The sequence below is a fragment of the Gigantopelta aegis genome, chromosome 5, assembly GCF_016097555.1.
Source record: "Gigantopelta aegis isolate Gae_Host chromosome 5, Gae_host_genome, whole genome shotgun sequence".
NCBI lineage: Eukaryota > Metazoa > Mollusca > Gastropoda > Neomphalida > Peltospiridae > Gigantopelta > Gigantopelta aegis.
In genome coordinates this window covers 32,921,210-32,941,174 of record NC_054703.1, presented here as the reverse complement: position 1 = coordinate 32,941,174, position 19,965 = coordinate 32,921,210, and the positions used below count along the sequence as shown (strand labels likewise).

At 38.7% G+C, this 19,965-nt stretch overlaps 1 protein-coding gene across 3 annotated transcripts; it reads left to right on the top strand.

Annotated features, from left to right (window-relative positions):
- Nucleotides 1-436: 436 nt before the first annotated feature.
- LOC121373649 (galectin-4-like) lies at nucleotides 437-18,892 on the top strand. 3 transcript variants are annotated; one of them, XM_041500358.1, is made up of 6 exons: nucleotides 437-675; nucleotides 6,521-6,697; nucleotides 8,138-8,334; nucleotides 14,290-14,378; nucleotides 15,604-15,793; nucleotides 18,211-18,892. In XM_041500358.1, the coding sequence occupies exons 1-6, from the start codon at nucleotides 555-557 to the stop codon at nucleotides 18,325-18,327; spliced, it is 891 nt and encodes a 296-aa protein (XP_041356292.1). In that variant the 5' UTR covers nucleotides 437-554; the 3' UTR covers nucleotides 18,328-18,892. The 3 variants fall into 3 exon arrangements, with proteins under 3 accessions (XP_041356292.1, XP_041356293.1, XP_041356294.1); XM_041500359.1 differs by having other exon boundaries at nucleotides 15,604-15,803; XM_041500360.1 differs by lacking the exon at nucleotides 437-675 and adding an exon at nucleotides 2,848-2,963.
- The last annotated feature ends 1,073 nt before the right edge of the window (nucleotides 18,893-19,965 follow it).

Below are 19,965 nucleotides of genomic sequence, written 5' to 3'. Positions count from 1 at the left end.
CTGGGATCCGAACCCAGTACCTACCAGCCTGTAGACCGATGGCCTGCCACGACGCCACCGAGGCCGGCCTTCCCCTTACAGGGTCCAAACGTCCGTCTAGCTCTCTTACGGTCAGAGTACTCGCGCTAGGACAGCATATACCACGACATTTGATATATAAGTTGTTGAGCACTGAGACAAATAAAAATTAAACGTTTTGTATATATTTCAGAGATCAGTCGCAGGATCGAACCACCTCGGTTGATTCATTCAGCTGATTGTTTTTTCTCGTTCCAACCAGTGCACCACATCTGGACAAAGGCCGTGGTATGTGCTTTCCTGTCTTTGGGAAAGTGCCTATAAAAGATCCATTGCTTCATTTGGAAAAATGTAACGGGTTTTCTCTGATGACTACGAGTCAGAATTATCAAATGTTTGACATCCAATAATGAATAAATCAATGTGCTCTGGTGGTGTCGTTAAACAAAACAAACCCTTTATAATTTGTGAATATTTCAGAGATCAGCTGCGGCCAACCTCCCGATGTTGCAAACGCCAGCAAGACAACAGACGGAATGTCGGTTAATTCCACAACTAGATACAGCTGTAACGTCGGTTACGTAGTGTTCAACGGCTCGACGACGTCAACGTGTGACGTAACGGGGACGTGGACGCCGTCAAACCTCACATGTGTTGGTGAGACTTGACTTCTATTCTACCCTACCTTGACTGATATTGAAAACATATACAAATCAGATTTCCTTTTCCTTAAAAAAAAAAAAAAAAGAAGAAAAAAACCATCCTAGAAATTTCGCTTGTGACTTTCGAAAACCCGCTTAATTTCATGCACACGCACCTGGAGATACCCACCCCCACCCCACCCCCCAAAAAAACAACAACAACAACCACCCCCACCCCCCAAAAAAAAAACACCCAAAAAACTAAATCAAAACCAAAAACCAACCCCCAAACAAACAAACAAATAAATAAATAAAAATAACAAAACAGAAAACAAAAACAACAACCAACAGCAACCCCCCCCCCCCCCACCTTTTGTTTGCCATTTTAAGGGAACACGAAAGTAGGCCCTAAATCATAATACACTGTCCACCACACTATCGTATATGCAAAACAATGGAGAACATAACAATAATCCATATTTTGTGCTAGCAGTTATTAATATAAATTTGGAAAAACGAGTTTCACTTTAGAAGGACCCACTTCATGCTTGTCAGTCACTGAAACATTTTATACTACACATCGCCCATTTAACAGTTTACTTCCCTGTCACCTTAAGGTTGGACTATACCAATTAAAATCCCATAGGCAACCATGTTAACGTTTGTGTTTAAAAACACTATATGCAATATATCAACCAAAATATGACCCATAAATATCAGTACTACAACTCCTACCTCAAAGTATTAACTGCAGAAAATGGTACCTTTCATGGCTCATTTTCGGTATAATCAGATGTTTCTACAACACCCCTAGTTTCGCACAAAATTTCAGTACTTTTTTTTACAGGTACCCCATACATGTTCCAAGCACAAGGCTACTTGACACGGTAGTACTACATCAAATAAAATTGCATACATTTTTAGCCCAGATGAAACTATTTTTTTTTTACAACCAACATACTCACATTTATAACCAACCACAGGACTTGTGGTGTCAACTTCTCTATCAAAACATAAAACTAAGATAGTAATACACGGATACTCAGTCTTTATAGGTATTAACATCTCTCGATGTTGCAGTCGAAAGAAATGTTTTATTTAACGACGCACTCAACACATTTTATTTACGGTAATATGGCGTCAGACATATGGTTAAGGACCACACAGATTTCGAGAGGAAACCCGCTGTCGCCACTACATGGGCTACTCTTCCGATTAGCAGCAAGGGATCTTTTATTTGCGCTTCCCACAGGCAGGATAGCACAAACCATGGCCTTTGTTGAACCAGTTATGGATCACTGGTCGGTGCAAGTGGTTTACACCTACCCATTGAGCCTTGCGGATCACTCACTCAGGTTTTGGAGTCGGTATCTGGATTAAAAATCCCATGCCTCGACTGGGATCCGAACCCAGTACCTACCAGCCTGTAGACCGATGGCCTAACCATGACGCCACCGAGGCCGGTGTGTTGCAGTCGAAGAACTGTTGAAAAACATTCGTTTATTTAACGACACTACAAGATCACATTGATCTATTTATCATCGGCTATTGGATGTCAAACATTTGTTAATTTCGACATAATGTATAGTCTTAAAAAGAAAACTCGCTACATTTTTCCATTAGTAGCAAGGGCTTTTTTTTTATATGCACCATCCCACATATAGGATAGCACATACCACGGCCTTTGATATACCAGTCGTGATGCACTGGCTAGAACGAGCAATAGTCCAAATGAGCCCACCGACGCGGGTCGATCCTAGACCGACTGCGCATCAAGCACTGGGCTAATTCCGTCCCCTTAAAAGTAAGACCTATTTTCAGTGAAGATAAACCTTTATAATTTGTGATGGACGGGACTTAGCTCAGTGGGTTGAGTGCTCGCTTGAGGCGCTTGCGTCTCAGGATCGAACCACCTCGGTGGATCCATTCAACTGATTGTTTTTTTTTCTCGTTCCAACCAGTGCACCACAACTGGACAAAGGCCGTAGTATGTGTTATATCGTTAGATAAATAATTCTTAGTTATCAGAGTAACTTGTGTAACTCGACCGAAGTCGGCCCAAGTAATTCTTAGTTATCAGAGTAACTTGTGTAACTCGACCGAAGTCAGCCCAAGTAATTGCCTTGATAGATTGTATCATTTATTCTGATTGGTTGAGTTGATTGTCTGTTCAGTTAGCGCCATTAATAAAGAATGGAAGTTGATTGAATTGGTGTCTATATTTGGGTACAATACACCAGAACTGGCGACGAGGATGGGATTATTTATCCATGCGAACATTTACGCTAGTGTTTGAAGGACCTTGTGAGTTAAATGATTGATCCGAATTTAAACCGATGTGTGTTAAACGTCGTGTGATAGCAGTTGAATGCTGTATGAATTACGTCACGCCGGTTAAATGTTCGACAGCGTGGGTTTCTGACAAACAAGGGAGGCAACTCTTGTATACCAAGTGCGCGAAACGTACAACCTAAAACAATGGCTCAAACAATTGGAAAAATGGACTGTTTTGATGAAACGGTCAAAACATGGCCTATCTATATCGAAAGATTAGACCAGTATTTTGAAGTGAACGAAATTCCAGAAGAAAAAAAATTGCCAGCGTTGTTAAGTCTCATGGGACCCAAAACGTGTGGGTTACTCCGAACATTGACGAAACCAGATTTACCTAAAACAAAAACATACACTGAAGTTGGTGAAATTTTAACAAGACACCTGTCACCCAAACCACTGGTGATAGCAGAACGATTTCGGTTCCATAAGTGAGATCAAATACCAGGTGAATCAATAAAAACATTTATGACAGTTTCAAGAAAACAAACTGAATTTTGTGAATTTGGTACTTTTCTAAATGAAGCCCTTCGACATATATTTGTTTGTGGTTTGATAAATGAGCAGATTCAGAAAAGATTGCGGTCTGAAGAAAACTTGACATATGATAAGGCAGTAAAGACTGCTGTAGCGATGGAATCAGCAATAAAAGATTCAAGTGAACTACAACTTCATTCAAAGCCTACCGTTCCTGTAAACAAAGTTTACAAATCCACAGAGGGAGGAAAAAGTAATGAATCATCCGCTTTGCCGAAGTGTGGTAGATGTGGTTACCATGGTCATACACCTGACAAGTGTAAATTTAAAGGTGCTGCATGCCGACAGTGTGGAAAAAAGGGACATTTGCAGTCAGTGTGTAGATCGAAACCAGTTAAATACCCAGCCTGTAATTCCAGACCTCGCATTCCACAGAAAAACAGGAAGGTGAATGTGAATTCTTCAAAGACGACATAGTTTTCTGTTGTCACAAGACTGACAAAGATGGTCTTCACAAAACTAAAGAGAAAATTAATGCTGTTGTAAACGCTAAACGACCAGAGAATGTGAGTCAAGTGCGTTCTCTTCTGGGACTTGTCAATTACTACCATCGATTCCTACCAGATTTGACAACAGTATTGTGGCCTTTGAATCGGCTACTGGAGAAAGACCACAAGTGGTGTTGGACTAAAGACTGTGAAAAGTCATTCCAAGAGATAAAGCAAATGATGGTTTCTGACCAAGTGTTAACCCACTATGATATGAACTAACCAGTGAAACTGGCATGTGACGCTTCATAATATGGAATTGGAGCAGTTTTATCCCACATTATGAAAGACGGATCCGAAAGACCGATTGCCTATGCTTCTCGTTCCTTGACCAGTGCGGAACGAAATTATGCACAAATAGACAAGGAGGCATTAGCGCTTGTGTGGGGTGTTAAGAAGTTCCATAACTACGTATATGGAAGGAGATTTACCCTAGTTACAGATCACCAACCACTTATTTCGATTTTCCATCCTGAAAAGTGTCTGCCAACCATGACAGCTGCTAGATTGCAGAAATATGCCTTGTTTCTTGCAGGACATGATTATGAAATTGAGTATAAGAACACTTCAAAACATTCAAATGCTGATGCCTTATCTAGGCTACCGTCACAGACTGTTGAAAGTGTGGAAGATCCTGTTGAGATGTTTCATATGTCACAATTTGAAGTGTTACCAGTCACCTGTGAAATGGGGAAAAGAGAAACAATCCGAGATAAGATATTATCTCAAGTATTCCAGGCAACCATGACTGGGTGGAAAGAAGAGGATGCAGAGGTTTTGAAACCCTATTATTCCAGACGTAATGAACTTACAATATTTCAAGGTTGTGTGATGTGGGGTACCCGAATTATTATTCCAACTAAATTGCAATCAGCTGTGTTGGATGAACTGCACATGGGACATCTTGGTGTGGTGAAAATGAAAACAATGGCCCGAAGTTATGTCTGGTGGCCTAAGATGGACCAAGACATCGAAAACTTAGCGAAACATTGCCAGGGATGCTGCAAGTTGAGAAACAATCCTCAAAGTGCACCAGTCCACCACTGGGAGTGGCCTTCTACTCCTTGGTACCGCATATGTTGATTATGCAGGTCCTTTCCAGGGACACATGTATTTGGTGATAGTTGACAGTCATTCAAAGTGGCCAGAAGTGATTTGTACTAACTCCACCACATCAACACAAACTCAGAGGAATTCAAGATGTTTATGAAACAAAATGGAATATTACATCTAACATCAGCTCCATATCATCCCGCGACAAATGGACAGGCTGAACGATTCGTCCAAACGTTTAAAACATGCTATGAATGCAATGAAGGAGAAGAATGGATCAGTGAACAAGAAGTTGGCAAATTTCCTGCTATCTTATCGGAATGCTCCTCACTCAACAACAGGACAGACTCCAGCAAACTTATTCATGATGAGATCACTAAGATCACGACTAGATTTGTTGAAACCAGATGTCGCTACTCGGGTATACAACAAACAGCTCAAGCAGCTTGGAAGCAAACAAACCAAGTTACGGGAGTTTGAACCAGGTCAGCGAGTTTTGGCTCGTAACTATATGAATGGGCCAAAGTGGGTACAAGGAACTATTGTATCGCGAAATGGACATTTGTCATATAAAGTCAAAGTTGGATCTGACATAATCTGGCGTCGACACATAGATCAGTTACTTAATGCCAACATAAAGGACACATACACGAGTGTACCCAATCAAACACTTCCAGCAATTAATCCTCAAATGGATGTGTGCATCAGCGATTCTGAAGGTGATGCAATTATACCAGTCGTTTCAAACCGTGATCCCACAAATAGAGACAATAACATTGTTCCAGACATAGTTCCAGAAATGTCACCAGAATCTGTTCTAACAAAGACAAATGACCCACCTGAACGCCGATACCCGGTCAGAGCACGAAAAGCCCCTGATAGACTGAACTTGTAGAACTGTTTTCTTAAAGCAGCATATTTTATTATTTTCAAGTTAATTTCAAACAGACTATTTGAAAATTAGAGTTAATCCAATTGTTGATGTTTAATTCTTTTATTTCAGGTTGGAACACTGAACATTTCCAATTTTAATAGTTTCCAAGTGGTACAAACTGAAGGATATTCAGAACTGTTTTGTTAGGGAGAAACTGTTAGTGGAGAGGAAGTGTTATATCGTTAGATAAATAATTCTTAGTTATCAGAGTAACTTGTGTAACTCGACCGAAGTCAGCCCAAGTAATTGCCTTGATAGATTGTATCATTTATTCTGATTGGTTGAGTTGATTGTCTGTTCAGTTAGCGCCATTAATAAAGAATGGAAGTTGACTGAATTGGTGTGTATTTGGGTACAATACACCACAGTATGTGCTTTCCTGTCTTTTAGTAAGTGCATATGAAAGATTTCTTGCTTCATTTGGAAAAATGTAGCGGGTTTCCTCTAATGACTACATAAATCAATGTGCTCTAGTGGTGTTGTTAAACAAAAAACTTTATAATTTGTGAATATTTCAGAGATCAGCTGCGGCCAACCCCCCGATGTTCCGAACGCTAACAAAACAACAGACGGAATGTCGGTTAATTCTCTAACTCGATACAGCTGTAATGTCGGTTACGTCGTGTTTAATGGCTCGACGACGTCAATGTGTGATGTAATGGGGATGTGGACGCCGTCAAACCTCACATGTGTTGGTGAGAACAAATATATCAAATTTGAAATCGTCTAATGCTAGGCTCAAACTGTCAACTGTCACGAGGAAGTTGGCCAACTAAATGGTTGCTTTGTAATTTCCCCAACTCCAGACTTACGACGGGTGCGCTCAGATTAACAGCTAATGGGTTATACGATGAAAATAGAGTTGTAAAAGCGCTCAGACTAGCAACTGGACAGTCATAGAAGTCGTAAGATTTGAAAGTTGGCCAACTTGTGCTGGCAGTTAATAGTCTTAGACTAGCATTAAACATGTTTATAAAACCAGGGACGGAGTCGTCAAATTAAGCCCACAGATAAATCTGATGGCAGGCGCGTGAGTAAGAGGGGTTTTCGGGGGTCGAAACCACATTGTCTTCTCTTTTTTTTTGTCAATATACTCTGCCATTTGATAGCTAGACGTACATTTGGACAGTTATGAGCGATCAGTACCGTGGAAATGTACGCTTAGCTCCTGGACGGAAGCGTACTCGGACTACGCACCCCCCCCCCCCCCCCCCCCCGATAAACCTCGGTTACCACAGTCTAGACTCCTTTCTGCTATGGGTCCAGGCTCCACAACTGGTGTAACAAAGACCCATGAAGTAGCGACAGCGGGTTCCCCCTCTCAACGTCTGTGTGGTCCTTAATCATAAGTCTGACGCCATATAACCGTAAGTAAAATTTGAGTACGTCGTTAAAAAAACCCTTTCCTTTCCTTTGCTTTCTGCTAAAATTCCTGCCTGCATAGGGAAATAGCATGCCACAATAGATAAACAACTGTTACGGTTGGAGGGACAATGACTGGGATGTGGAGGTGGACAGCTAAATAACTTGAAAGACACGGGGAGCAACGAAATCGGCATGAAACAAGATGGAATTCAAGGGAGAGAAAAGAAAGAAAGGAAGGAAGGAAGGAAGGAAATGGTTTCTTTAACGACATACTCAACACGGTTTTATTTACGGGTATATGGCGTCAGACACATGGTTAAGGACCACACAGATATTGAGGGAGGAAAGCCGCTGTTGCCACTTCATGGGCTACTATTATCGATTAGCAGCATGGGATCTTTTAAATGCACCATCCCACAGACAGGATAGCACATACCACGGCCTTTTAGGTACCAGTCGTGATGCACTGGCTGGAGCGAGAAATAGCCCAATGGGCTCACTGACGGGGATCGATCCCAAACCGACCACGCATCAAGCGAGCGCTTTACCACTGGGCTACATTCTGCTCCAGAAAATAAAGATGTCATTGTGATTTTGAAATGGGAGGGAGGGAGGTGGGGGTGGGGTGAGAAGAAGATAACATCCCTTGCTTCTAATGGAAAAATGTAGCGGGCTTCCTCTCATAAGACAACATTATGTCTGAACTACTAATGTGTTTACAGTTTGCTCTTGCGTTGTCGTGAAACTAAATATTTTAACTTTTGTTCCAGTCGACTGTGGACCTCCTGTCCTATTTGACCCCAATGGCGTGTTGCTGTATGAGTCCACCATTTTGGGAAGTAACGCAACTGTCGAGTGTGACTTTTACTTCCGGTTCTTTGGAAACAGCAGTTCAGCGAAGTGTGACTCTACCGGAAAGTGGGTCGGAGTCAGCGGGGCGTGTCTACAGGTGCTATGGGAGCTCGAGGTGAGGTTCTTCATAGCACTAATTTTGGCACTGATTTTCACACACATCTATATTTTGTAATCTGCAAATTGGTCTTTTGTTAATGTTGGTAAATGTGTACCTCATGATTATAATGTAACATTTAAAGTAAGTAAGTAAGTAAGTAAATAAATAAATAAATAAATAAATAAAGATAAAAGAAACCTACCGCAATGGCGTGTCTAAGGGGGGGGGGGGGGGAGAAGGGCTGGTGGTCTGCCCCAACTTAATTTTGCGACAGTTATATTTTTATTTTTATCTCTATCTCTATCTCTCTATCTATCTATGTATGTATATATATATATATATATATATATATATATATATATATATATATATATGTATATATAACTGACGATCAAAAGAAAGTATACCAATTATTTTTTCAAAGTATTAAAAACAACACAAAACACAAGTTGATGCAAATGTTATATTTTGAAAGGATAATAATTTGACGATAAATAAACACGAGTATACTCAATAAAACCCATAGAATGATAATATCACAGTACACTAGAGGTGAAATGTGCGATTTCATAAAGGACCACTCATAACGAAGGTGAATACATTTGACCACAAAGAACATGTTTCAATAGTGTGTATGTCCACCATGTGCAAGTATGCAAGCATGGACCCGACGTCGGACAGAGTTTGTTAAGCGCCTAATGACGACATCAGGTATTGCCCTCCACTCCTGCCTCAGTGCCTGTACCAACTGATACCTGTTCATTGGAGGGTTAGGACGACGTCGAATTCGCTGGCCAAGATGACCCCACAAATGTTCTATCGGTGACAGTTCAGGTGAATGGGCTGACCATGGCAAAACATTGACGTTGTTTGCGGCGATGAACTGTTGTACCACACGAGCTGTGTGAGGTCTGGCATTGTCCTGTTGAAACAAAGAGTCTAGGATGGTGTTGCAAGAACGGTAACAGGACGGGACGTAAAATCTGGTTGATGTAACGGTGTGCGTTAAGATTTCGGTCAATGACAATAAGGTCTGTTCGCTGTTGGCCACAGATACCACCCCAAACCATCAGAGATCCACCACCAAACGATTCAGTCTCCTGAACACAGCACGGAGCTGTTCTCTCTCCTGCACGTCGGTATATCCGAGTCCTGCCATCAGCTCTGAATAACTGGAACCTGCCCGCATCAAAAAAGAGTACACGTGGCCAGTTTCGATGTTGCCAACGTTGAAACTGACGTGCCCAACGTAAACGTCGAAGTCGATGTTGCCTCGTCAATGTCATCCCTCTGAATGGTCGATAGGCCCTGATACCATGCTGTCGTAGTCGACGACGTACAGTGTGACGACTGATGACATGTCCAAGGCCAGTCGCTGCAGATGACGTCACAGTGAGGAATCTGTTACGTAAGTGTAAGATGCGGCGATGGTGGTCCTCGTTGGCTGTTGTGACGCGGGGCCTTCCACTTCGTGGTCTGTCTGCAGTCCTGCCAGTCACCCCGTAATGCTGTATTAACCTGGTGATCGTCAGTTTTGTGCAATTCAGGATTCTTTTTTTTTTTTTTTTTTTTTTTTTTTTATTGTCCCCAGAATATAAAATGGCAGTGTTAGAGTTGGAGTGCCCTGAGCTCACGGTCTCACAATATTTTTTAAATTTCATATGGTATACACAGTTTTATATACATACATATAAATGGCAAAATATATACACACGAATAGATATAATCCACACACTTTATGCATATATTGTTGTTGTTGATATATTTTTTATTATTATTATTTATTTTTTATTAATTTTTAAAAATTATTATTATCTGGGGCCAAGAAGGAAAAAAAAAAGATAAAGGAGAAGATGTTATGTACTAAATTAGTATTGTTACAAGAAAGTATTATGAAAAGGTGTGTGAAGGAGTATAAAGTGCGAAGAAGGTATTTTAGAAATAAATATATCTCAATATTTGATAAGATTTAATAAACTTTTATGATGTTTGAAATAAATTATACCACTGCTCCCATTTTGTCTTGAAATCTTCATAATTACCATTTTTATATAAGATACATTTTTCAGTTTCCAACTTTTCTTTAATTATAGTTTTTAAGGCAAAGAAGTTTAATTTTTGTTTTTGTATTTTCATGGAATAAATATAATATTTTATGTTAATAATTAACCAATTTATTGCATATGTATTTGTTTTTTTAAGTAGACCCAAAATGGCAATATGTTTATCTATAATTATGCACTCTTCTATAGTACTGAATATCCAGTTTGTAATATCTTTCCAAAATTCTTTAACATAACAACAATCATAAAATAGATGTTCAATTGTCTCTGGCATACGATTACAAAAAGTACATTTATTTGAATTAATATAATGTATTGTATATAGAAATGTGTTAGTAGCGAGAAATCTGTGTAGAATTTTATATTGAAACCAACGTAAAGTTGTATCTCTAACGAATTTAAATGGTGTATTGTAAAATATATTCCATTCTGCTGGTGAATAACAAAAACCTTTATTTTTATATTTTAATTGAGATTTTGGAATGGCTTTTGTGTAGCATAACATTTTATATATTTCTCTACATCCCGTTTTGTCTTTGATGGTATAATGTTTTTAACATGCTCCTATACTACTACGGTTTCGAGCATGGCCACCCCGGGTTCGACCTCTGGAGACCAGGGACCCAACCCGGGGCAGATTTGTCTTTGAGAAGTTGTTTTAGCTTGTGGGGGTAGACTGGTTTTTCGTTTGTAATTGACTCGTTTTTTTCATCATTATGTTTTCCATATATTCTTATGAAACATTTCACTGCATTAATTAAAGAAGCATACTCTAGAAAGTTTGTTTTTATATTAAATTTTGCAATAAAATCGCATAAATTTAGAAATCCTCCATCAGTATTAACTAAATCGCTAATGAAACAAACTCCCTATTCTGCATATTTTAAAAAATTAAAAAATAGGCTTCTTATTTTTTAATATTTTACTGTTAAACCAAATGTTTATACCAGCTATATCGTTTTCACTTTCTATTGGTTGTTTACATTGGATATTTCGCCAGCTATCGCCAGCTGTCATATTTTTAATTTTTAAATTAATAAAATGATCACCATATATAATTAGTTCTTTGATCGATATACCTGTAACTGATGAGAAGAGAGATGCCAGTTTTGTGTTGTTTAAAAGTAACCTTCTTATCCACGTTGACTTTAATGATGTTATAAACGTAGATAATTTAACAATTTTTTACCCCCCGTTTTTATGGTCCTGAATTATAACATCTCTTTTAACGTGTCAGGTTTATTTTGCCAAATGAATTTGAAAAATCGCTTATTTAACTTTTCAATTAACTGTTCTGACGGGGATGGTAGCGAAATTAACAAATTTGTTATTTTTGGTAATATTAGTGATTTCAACACTGAGTCTGCCTAATGGTGTAAGTTTACGGGCACTCCATGCTTTTAATACAATTTCCATTTCTTCTATTTTTGGCTCGAAATTATCTTTAATAATATCTTGTAAATTTAAAGAGAAATTAATACCTAATAAAGTAAATTGAATTGAACTTCCATCTAGCATGATGAAACACTTCTTTTGAATATTTTTTCCTGCCTATCAATATTATCTTTGACTTTGAATAATTTAGCTTCAGACCAGATATTTTTGCAAAGAAATCCAGTGTAGTAAGTGTATTGTACAGGGAATTTGGGGATCCATCCAAGATAAAGGTAGTGTCGTCGGCATATTGAGAAATCAGGAATTCTTCTCCATCAATATTTATACCCTTAATGTCTTTATTATTACGTATTAAAATTGCAAGTATTTCCGCTCATATTACAAATATATAAGGAGATAATTGGTCACCTTGCCTACAACCTCTATTTAATTTAAAACCTTCTGATAAGTGTCCATTTTGTATTACTGCTGAGACAGAATTTTTATAAAATGTTTTTTTCCAGTTTTTAATAGAAGTCTTAAAATTAAAAATATCTAAAGCTTCTTGAATGAAAGACCATGATAGAGAATCAAAAGCTTTTTCAAAGTCTACTAATAGTAGTTGACCTGGTATATTTTGTGTTTCGGTATATTGCATAATGTCATATATTAAACGTATATTTTCGCCTATGTATCTCCCTTTTATAAATCCAGTTTGATCGTTTTCAATAATTTTATCTTTTTTTTTTTTTTTTATCCTGTTTGCAATACAGCCTGATGCTATTTTATAGGTGCAGTTTAAAAGTGTTAACGGTCTCCAATTTTTAAGAAATTGCTTAGATTTATTTGGTTTTGGAATACATGTTATAATACCTAACTTTTGCACATTAGACATTTCTTCGATACTGTAACTGAAATTAATAGATCTAACTATAACATATCCTAACTTTATCCAAATTAAAAAAAAAAAACTCAGCTGAGAAAACATCTTAACCCAGACTTTTGTCATTTTTCATACTTTTTAGATAAAATAAAATTTCCGAATACTCAAATCAGGATTCTTGCCACATGGGCATAACTTGCACCCACCTGCACCATACCAATAGCTCTCTCTCTCTCTTTCTTCAGCAGTTAGCCTTGCCATGTTCTCTGGTGTTTTACTGTTGACTGAGGCATGTTCTAAGAAATGGCACCCTTTTTTTATACCCTTATGTGCACGAGTATCATTCGTCATTGATTGCATTATAACGAACAATACTGGAACCTATCTAACCTTCCATGAACGTGTATTGTGTTTATTTATAATAAACATAATTGGTATACTTTCTTTTGATCGTCAGTATATATATATATATATATATATATATATATATATATATATATATATATATATATATATATATATATATATCAAACGAGCTTTCCTGTCAAACCATTTGTATGATATGAGTGAACAGTTTTGGTATCTGACTAGTGCAATTTAGTATTGTATTTATTACAAACCAAATGCAAAGAAGCCGCAACACAGAAGTCAGCAGATGATGGGGTCTACTACACGTTATTGTTCTACGAACTGGGTCAGCAAATGACCTACGTCACGTCAATATGTTGAGCGATTGTTATGCCATGAGCAATATCTTACACAGATATATCTTACATAAATAGAGAATAATACATGAGTGGCCCTTAGATACCATTTATCTCACAACGAGTTGTTTTAAAATGTATCTAACGAGCGAAAGCGAGTTTGATACGTTTTTAAACAACAAGTTGTGAAATAAATGGTATCTAACGGACACGGATGTATTATTCTATTTCTTGCATATCCTCAAAAAACATGTTTTAAGCTAATCTTTATCGGCTAAATATTTACAACCCTTTGCACTTGTAGCTGACTTACGCGTCACAGACAAATGATTGCCAGCTTAACTATACATCACAGTATAATTGATTTCCATCACCTGGTCATCACCTAGGAGCAGCCAGTCGTATGTCTTGAAATTGTTAACACGCGTGCGTGTGTAAACAACTATGTGTTATCCAAAATAACGCATGATGTTCTCACCAACGAGTGTGTAGAACAAATATAAAATAAGACAAATAATAATAAAAAATAACTATAAAATATGAAATATAGCTTTACACAGATAGACATGTTCTGTCTACAAAATACACCTTTTTGTTTTACGCCTTATCGATGAAATGTAAAAATAGCCACGCCAGACACCAAATAGGCGAATTTCTCGTTCCAGCCAGTGCACCACGACTGGCATATCAAAGGCCGTGGTAGGTACTACCCTGTCTGTAGGATGGTGCATATAAAAGATCCCTTGCTTCTAATTGAAAAGAGTAGCCCATGAAGTGGCGACAGCGGGTTTCCTCTCTCAATATCTGTGTGGTCCTTAACCATATGTCTGACGCCATGTAACCGTAAATAAAATGTGTTGAGTGCGTCGTTAAATAAAACATTTCTTTCTTTCCAAATAGGCGAAGTTAACCACATTTTTCTTTCAATTTAATCTTTTTTTTTTAGGTCGACCCGTTCATGGCCGATATTCCAGAGCCGATACAAGACGGTTGGGAAATGGTCTGGGATGGAATTCCCGGTCAAATGAATACGCAGTAAGAAGCTTCACTGCTAATCTGAAGAATTATCTATCTTGGGCTGACACAAAATAATGATATTAAAATTCAGAAAAATCATAAAACGTTAAAATGTAGTTAAAACATAAATAAACGAAATCTATAAATGTAAAAAAAAAACCCATCCCAAACAACCCCAAACAACAATACAGCAACAACAACAGCAGCAGTAGCAACAAAAACAAAAAGAAAGAAAACAAACACAAAAACTGTCTTCGAAATTCAAATAATCTTGTAACAGCAATTTAGTACAGATAAAATCAAAGTGAATGTCCAACAAACAAATGGACCGCTACCTCTGTTTCAGTTTCATTGTGGACTTTATACCTGGACTGCTACTTCTGTTTCAGTTTCATTGTGGACTTTATACCTGGACTGCTACTTCTGTTTCAGTTTCACTGTGGACTTTATACTTCGACTGCTACTTCTGTTTCAGTTTCACTGCAAACTTTATACGTGGACTGCTACTTCTGTTTCAGTTTCACTGTGTACTGTATGCTTCGACTGCTACTTCTGTTTCAGTTTTACTGTGGACTTTATACCTGGACTGCTACTTCTGTTTCAGTTTCACTGTGGACTTTATACCTGGACTGCTACTTCTGTTTCAGTTTCACTGTGGACTTTATACCTGGACTGCTACTTCTGTTTCAGTTTCACTGTGGACTTTATACCTGGACTGCTACTTCTGTTTCAGTTTCACTGTGGACTTTATACCTGGACTGCTACTTCTGTTTCACTGTGGACTTTATACCTGGACTGCTACTTCTGTTTCAGTTTCACTGTGTACTGTATGCTTCGACTGCTACTTCTGTTTCAGTTTCACTGTGGACTTTATACCTGGACTGCTACTTCTGTTTCATTTTCACTGTGGACTTTATACTTCGACTGCTACTTCTGTTTCAGCTTCACTGCAAACTTTATACCTGGACTGCTACTTCTGTTTCAGTTTCACTGTGTACTGTATGCTTCGACTGCTACTTCTGTTTCAGTTTCACTGTGGACTTTATACTTCGACTGCTACTTCTGTTTCAGTTTCACTGTGGACTTTATACTTCGACTGCTACTTCTGTTTCAGTTTCACTGTGGACTTTATACCTGGACTGCTACTTCTGTTTCAGTTTCACTGTGGACTTTATACTTCGACTGCTACTTCTGTTTCAGTTTCACTGTGTACTGAATGCTTCGACTGCTACTTCTGTTTCAGCTTCACTTTGAATTTTAAACGCGGAGTGGACAAGATTCTGCACATGGACACGAGATTTAACAACAGCAAAGTCATCTTTAATACGTATGTCAACGGGGTCTGGGGAACCTTGGTAACAGCTACGTCATTTCCGTTCGAATCACTAGTTCCTTTCGAACTACGAGTGCAGGTGCATTCAAATACTTTTAAGGTATTCAAAGGTATTTTCCCTGTATGTCTGTCTATCTGTCTGTCTGTTTCTGTCTGTGTGTCAGTTTCTGTCTGTCTGTATGTATATATGTCTGTTTCTGTCTGATTCAGTTTCTGTCTGTCTGCTGCTGTCTGTGTGTCAGTTTCTGTATGTCTGTCTGTCTGTCTGTGTGTCAGTTTCTGTCTGTCTGTGTGTCAATTTCTGTCTGTCTGTTTCTGTCTGTGTGTCAGTTTCTGTCTGTCTGTCTGTCTGTCTGTTTCTGTCTGTGTGTCAGTTTCTGTCTGTCTGTCTGCTTCTGTATGTGTGTCAGTTTCTGTATGTCTGTCTGTTTCTGTCTGTGTGTCAGTTTCTGTCTGTATGTTTGTCTGTCTGTTTCTGTCCGTGTGTCAGTTTCTGTCTGTGTGTCAGTTTCTGTCTGTTTGTATGTTTGTCTGTCTGTCTGCTTCTGTCTGTGTGTCAATGTATGTATGTCTGTCTGTTTCTGTCTATGTGTCAGTTTCTGTCTGTTTGTATGTTTGTCTGTCTCTGTATGTCTGTCTGTTTCTGTCTGTGTGTCAGTTTCTGTCTGTGTGTCAGTTTCTGCATGTTTGTCTGTCGGTCTGTATATCTGTCTGTGTGTCAGTTTCTGTATGTATGTCTGTTTCTGTATGTTTGTCTGTTTCTGTCTGTGTGTCAGTTTCTGTCTGTTTGTATGTTTGTATGTTTGTTTTTCTCTGTCTGTGTCAGTTTCTGTCTGTCTGTATGTCTGTGTGTACATTTCTGTCTGTCTGTCAGTCTGTTTCTGTCTGTGTGTCAGTTTCTGTCTGTCAGTCTGTTTCTGTCTGTGTGCCAGTTTCTGTCTGTGTCAGTTTCTGTCTGTCTGTCTGTCAGTCTGTTTCTGTCTGTTTGTTAATTTGTCTGTCTGTATGTTTGTCTGTGTGCCAGTTTCTGTCTGTGTGTCAGTTTCTGTCTGTCTGTCAGTCTGTTTCTGTCTGTGTGTCAATTTCTGTCTGTCTGTCTGTCAGTCTGTTTCTGTCTGTGTGTCAATTTCTGTCTGTCTGTATGTCTCTGCATGTGTGTCTGTTTTTGTCTTTCTGTCTGTCTCTGACTGTGTGTCAATTTCTGTCTGTCTGTCTGTCTGTTTCTGTTTGTGTGACAGTTTTATGTCCATGTCTGTCTCCTAGATTATCGATAGCCGATCTCTATTTGTGTGCTGGGTTATCTGATCTCTCTCTCTCTCTCTCTCTCTCTCTCTCTCTCTCTCTCTCTCTCTCTCTCTCTCTCTCTCTCTCTCTCTCTCTCTCTCTTGCAATATATGTTTTCTCTGTTTCTGTCTCTCTGTCTCTCTCTCTTTATCATTACAACAACTACTACTACTACTATTGCTACTACTACTACTACTGCTGCTGCTGCTGCTACCACTGCTGCTACTACTACTGCTACTGCTGCTGCTGCTACTACTGCTCTGCTGCTTCTGCTACTACTACCACTGCTACTGCTACTACCGCTACTACTACTGCTACTACTACTACTACTACTACTACTACTACTACTGCTACTATCACAAATGTTAGTATTAGTATGATATTTACAGTAGTTCTTGTAGTAACAGTAATATTATTACTACCAATACTACTACTACGACGACGAACTACTACTACTACTACTACTACAACTAGTAGTAGTGGTGGTGGTATTAGTAGTATAAGCAGTGGTAGTTGTAGTAGTGGTACTAGTTGTAGTAGTAGTAGTAGTAGTAGTAGTTTAAGTAGTAGTAGTAGTTGTAGTAGTACTAGTAGCTGTAATAATAGTAGTAGTAGAAGTAATAGTAGCAGGAATAATAGAAGTAGTAGTAGTAGAAGTAGTAGTAGTAGTAGTAGTAGTAGTAGTAGTAGTAGTAGTAGTAGTAGTAGTAGTAGTAGTAGTTCCAGAAGTAGTAGTAGTAGTAGTTGTAGGGGTAGGAGTAGGAGTAGGAGTAGGAGTAGTAGTAGGAGTAGTAGTAGCAGCAGTAGTAGTAGTAGTAATAGTAGTAACAGCAGCAGCAGTAGTAGTAGTAGTAGTAGTAGTAGTAGTAGTAGTAGTAGTAGTAGTAGTAGCAGTAGCAGTAGCAGTAGCAGTAGTAGTAGTAGTAGTAGTAGTAGTAGTAGTAGCAGCAGTAGCAGCAGCAGCAACAGTAGTAGTAGTCGTAGTAGTAATAGTAGTAGTAGTAGTAGTGGTAGTAGTAGCAGGAGCAGCTGCAACAGTCGTAGTAGTAGCAGCAGCAGCAGTAGTAGTAGTAGTAGTATCAGCAGCAGCAGCAATAGTAGTAGTAGTAGTAATAGTATTAGTAATAGAAGTGGTAGCAGCAGTAGTAATACGATTAGTAACAATAGGAGTAGTAAATGTAAAACTAGTACTTGTAATAGAAGAATAATGTTTATCTTTCTGTGTTTTTACAGCTGTTCGTCAACGGAACACACTTTCAAGACTTCGACCTGCCGCTACCCGCAGAAGACATAGCACAGGTTTACATCACCGGCAACGTGGTCATTGAGCAGCTTGCTTTTGTATACTGAACTTTATCTTTTCTTTCGTCACAGACTGCTATAGCAAAGGCCGTGGTATGTGTTATCCTGTCTGTGAGATGGTGCATATAACAGATCCCTTGCTGCTAAAGGAAAAAAAATGTAGCGGGTTTTCTCTCTATGACCATATATTTGATATTCAATAGCCAATGATTAATAAGTCAGTGTGCTCGAGTGGTGTCGTTAAACAAAACAAACTTCTTCTTTTTTCAGTCATCAAACCAGAACAGTTCAGTAGCAACTTCAAATTGAAAATTGTTCAGCGTTCTGAAAACAACGGAGAAAAAAACGTCATGTCAGGGGCGTGCGCAGGAAATGTTGCAGGTGGGTGGGGGGTCGAGGTGTCTGGCGAAGCCCAACACCGCGAGCGCCGCAGGCGCGAAGCCCGTGACGGGGGGTCTGGGGGCTATTCTGAGGTGTTTTTTCCCCCACAGGTGTGATGATAACATTTCAGTACTTCCATATCCATTCACAGGAATGTAAAAAATCGGGATATGAATTTTTTTTTCGCCTTGAGCGGGGGGGGGGGGGGGGGGGTTTCGACCCCCCCCCCCTCCCCGCGCACGCGCCTGTATGTCTAATTTATTTTTAATTAAGGATATTAAAAATGACGTGCATTGAGTTGGAAATAATTCACATTAAACAAAGAAACCGCGACAAATATCCATACGTCATTTGAATATAAAGTAGTAGCTGACTGGAACTGAAGTTACCTATGTATACGGTTTACGAAAACACGTTGTATCAAGCTTGAGATTGTTATAATGATCAATGTTCCAGCTGGGTGAAAATTAAAGGACAGCCACGCGGCAACACCCCCTTCAAAACAACAACAACAACAACAACAAAACCGAAAAAACAAACAACCCCCCCAAATCCCCACATGAAAGCAAAAAGAAAAAAACCCACCTAAAAAAAAAAAAAAAAAAAAGATAACAAAAAAAGGAAAGCTTGGTTACCATATATCGTCGTGCGTTCCTTGGTCGACTTTGTGGAAAGACATACTCCATAGTTTGCCTCTCATTATTTGGTAGAAGAAAGTTGATACGAAACACAATCTGTCCCGGGACAAGCCCCTGACTATCCAGAGACAGGCCCCTGGACGGACATGCTCGAAACTCTAGTGGTATATGAGCATGTAAAAATTATTCGCACGCACGCACGAAACACAAGCCGACTGATGTTGTCGTCTGACATTCACGGGAAATTCCGATCAAAGTTTTAATATTATTTTTATTAATAAAGATTTCAAGATATATGTAAAACAATAAAGACGTTTGTAAAGTGATCCCCTAATGTGGGATAAACAAATTCTCTTTATTTTATTTCCATCTTCATCGAATAAATCGATCGCTTTGATATCACCAACTGATAAAAAGTAGTTTCGTTTTGGGGAAGGCGGTGTATATATTATTTGGCACCCAAGATAAATGATTTTAATTATAAACACTACCACTTCCGTTGTTTTTATAAGCCGTGATATCCCCCCAAAATGAAAAGTTTATAATATTTTAAAAAGAATTGCTGAATAAACAGAATGACAGAAATGGCAGAAAGTAAAATTCATTAGTTACAACCAATTAAATCTGCAATTGAGGACAAAAGATCAGACGATAGTTAGTGGAAACA

Bases quoted from the DNA above. Each gene is read 5' to 3' on its own strand.
- LOC121373649 (XM_041500358.1), top strand. From the start codon at position 555: ATGTCGGTTAATTCCACAACTAGATACAGCTGTAACGTCGGTTACGTA. The intron at 14,379-15,603 runs GTAAGAAGCTTC...CTTCTGTTTCAG, and splicing joins CCCGGTCAAATGAATACGCA to CTTCACTTTGAATTTTAAAC. The intron at 15,794-18,210 runs GTATTCAAAGGT...GTGTTTTTACAG, and splicing joins TGCATTCAAATACTTTTAAG to CTGTTCGTCAACGGAACACA.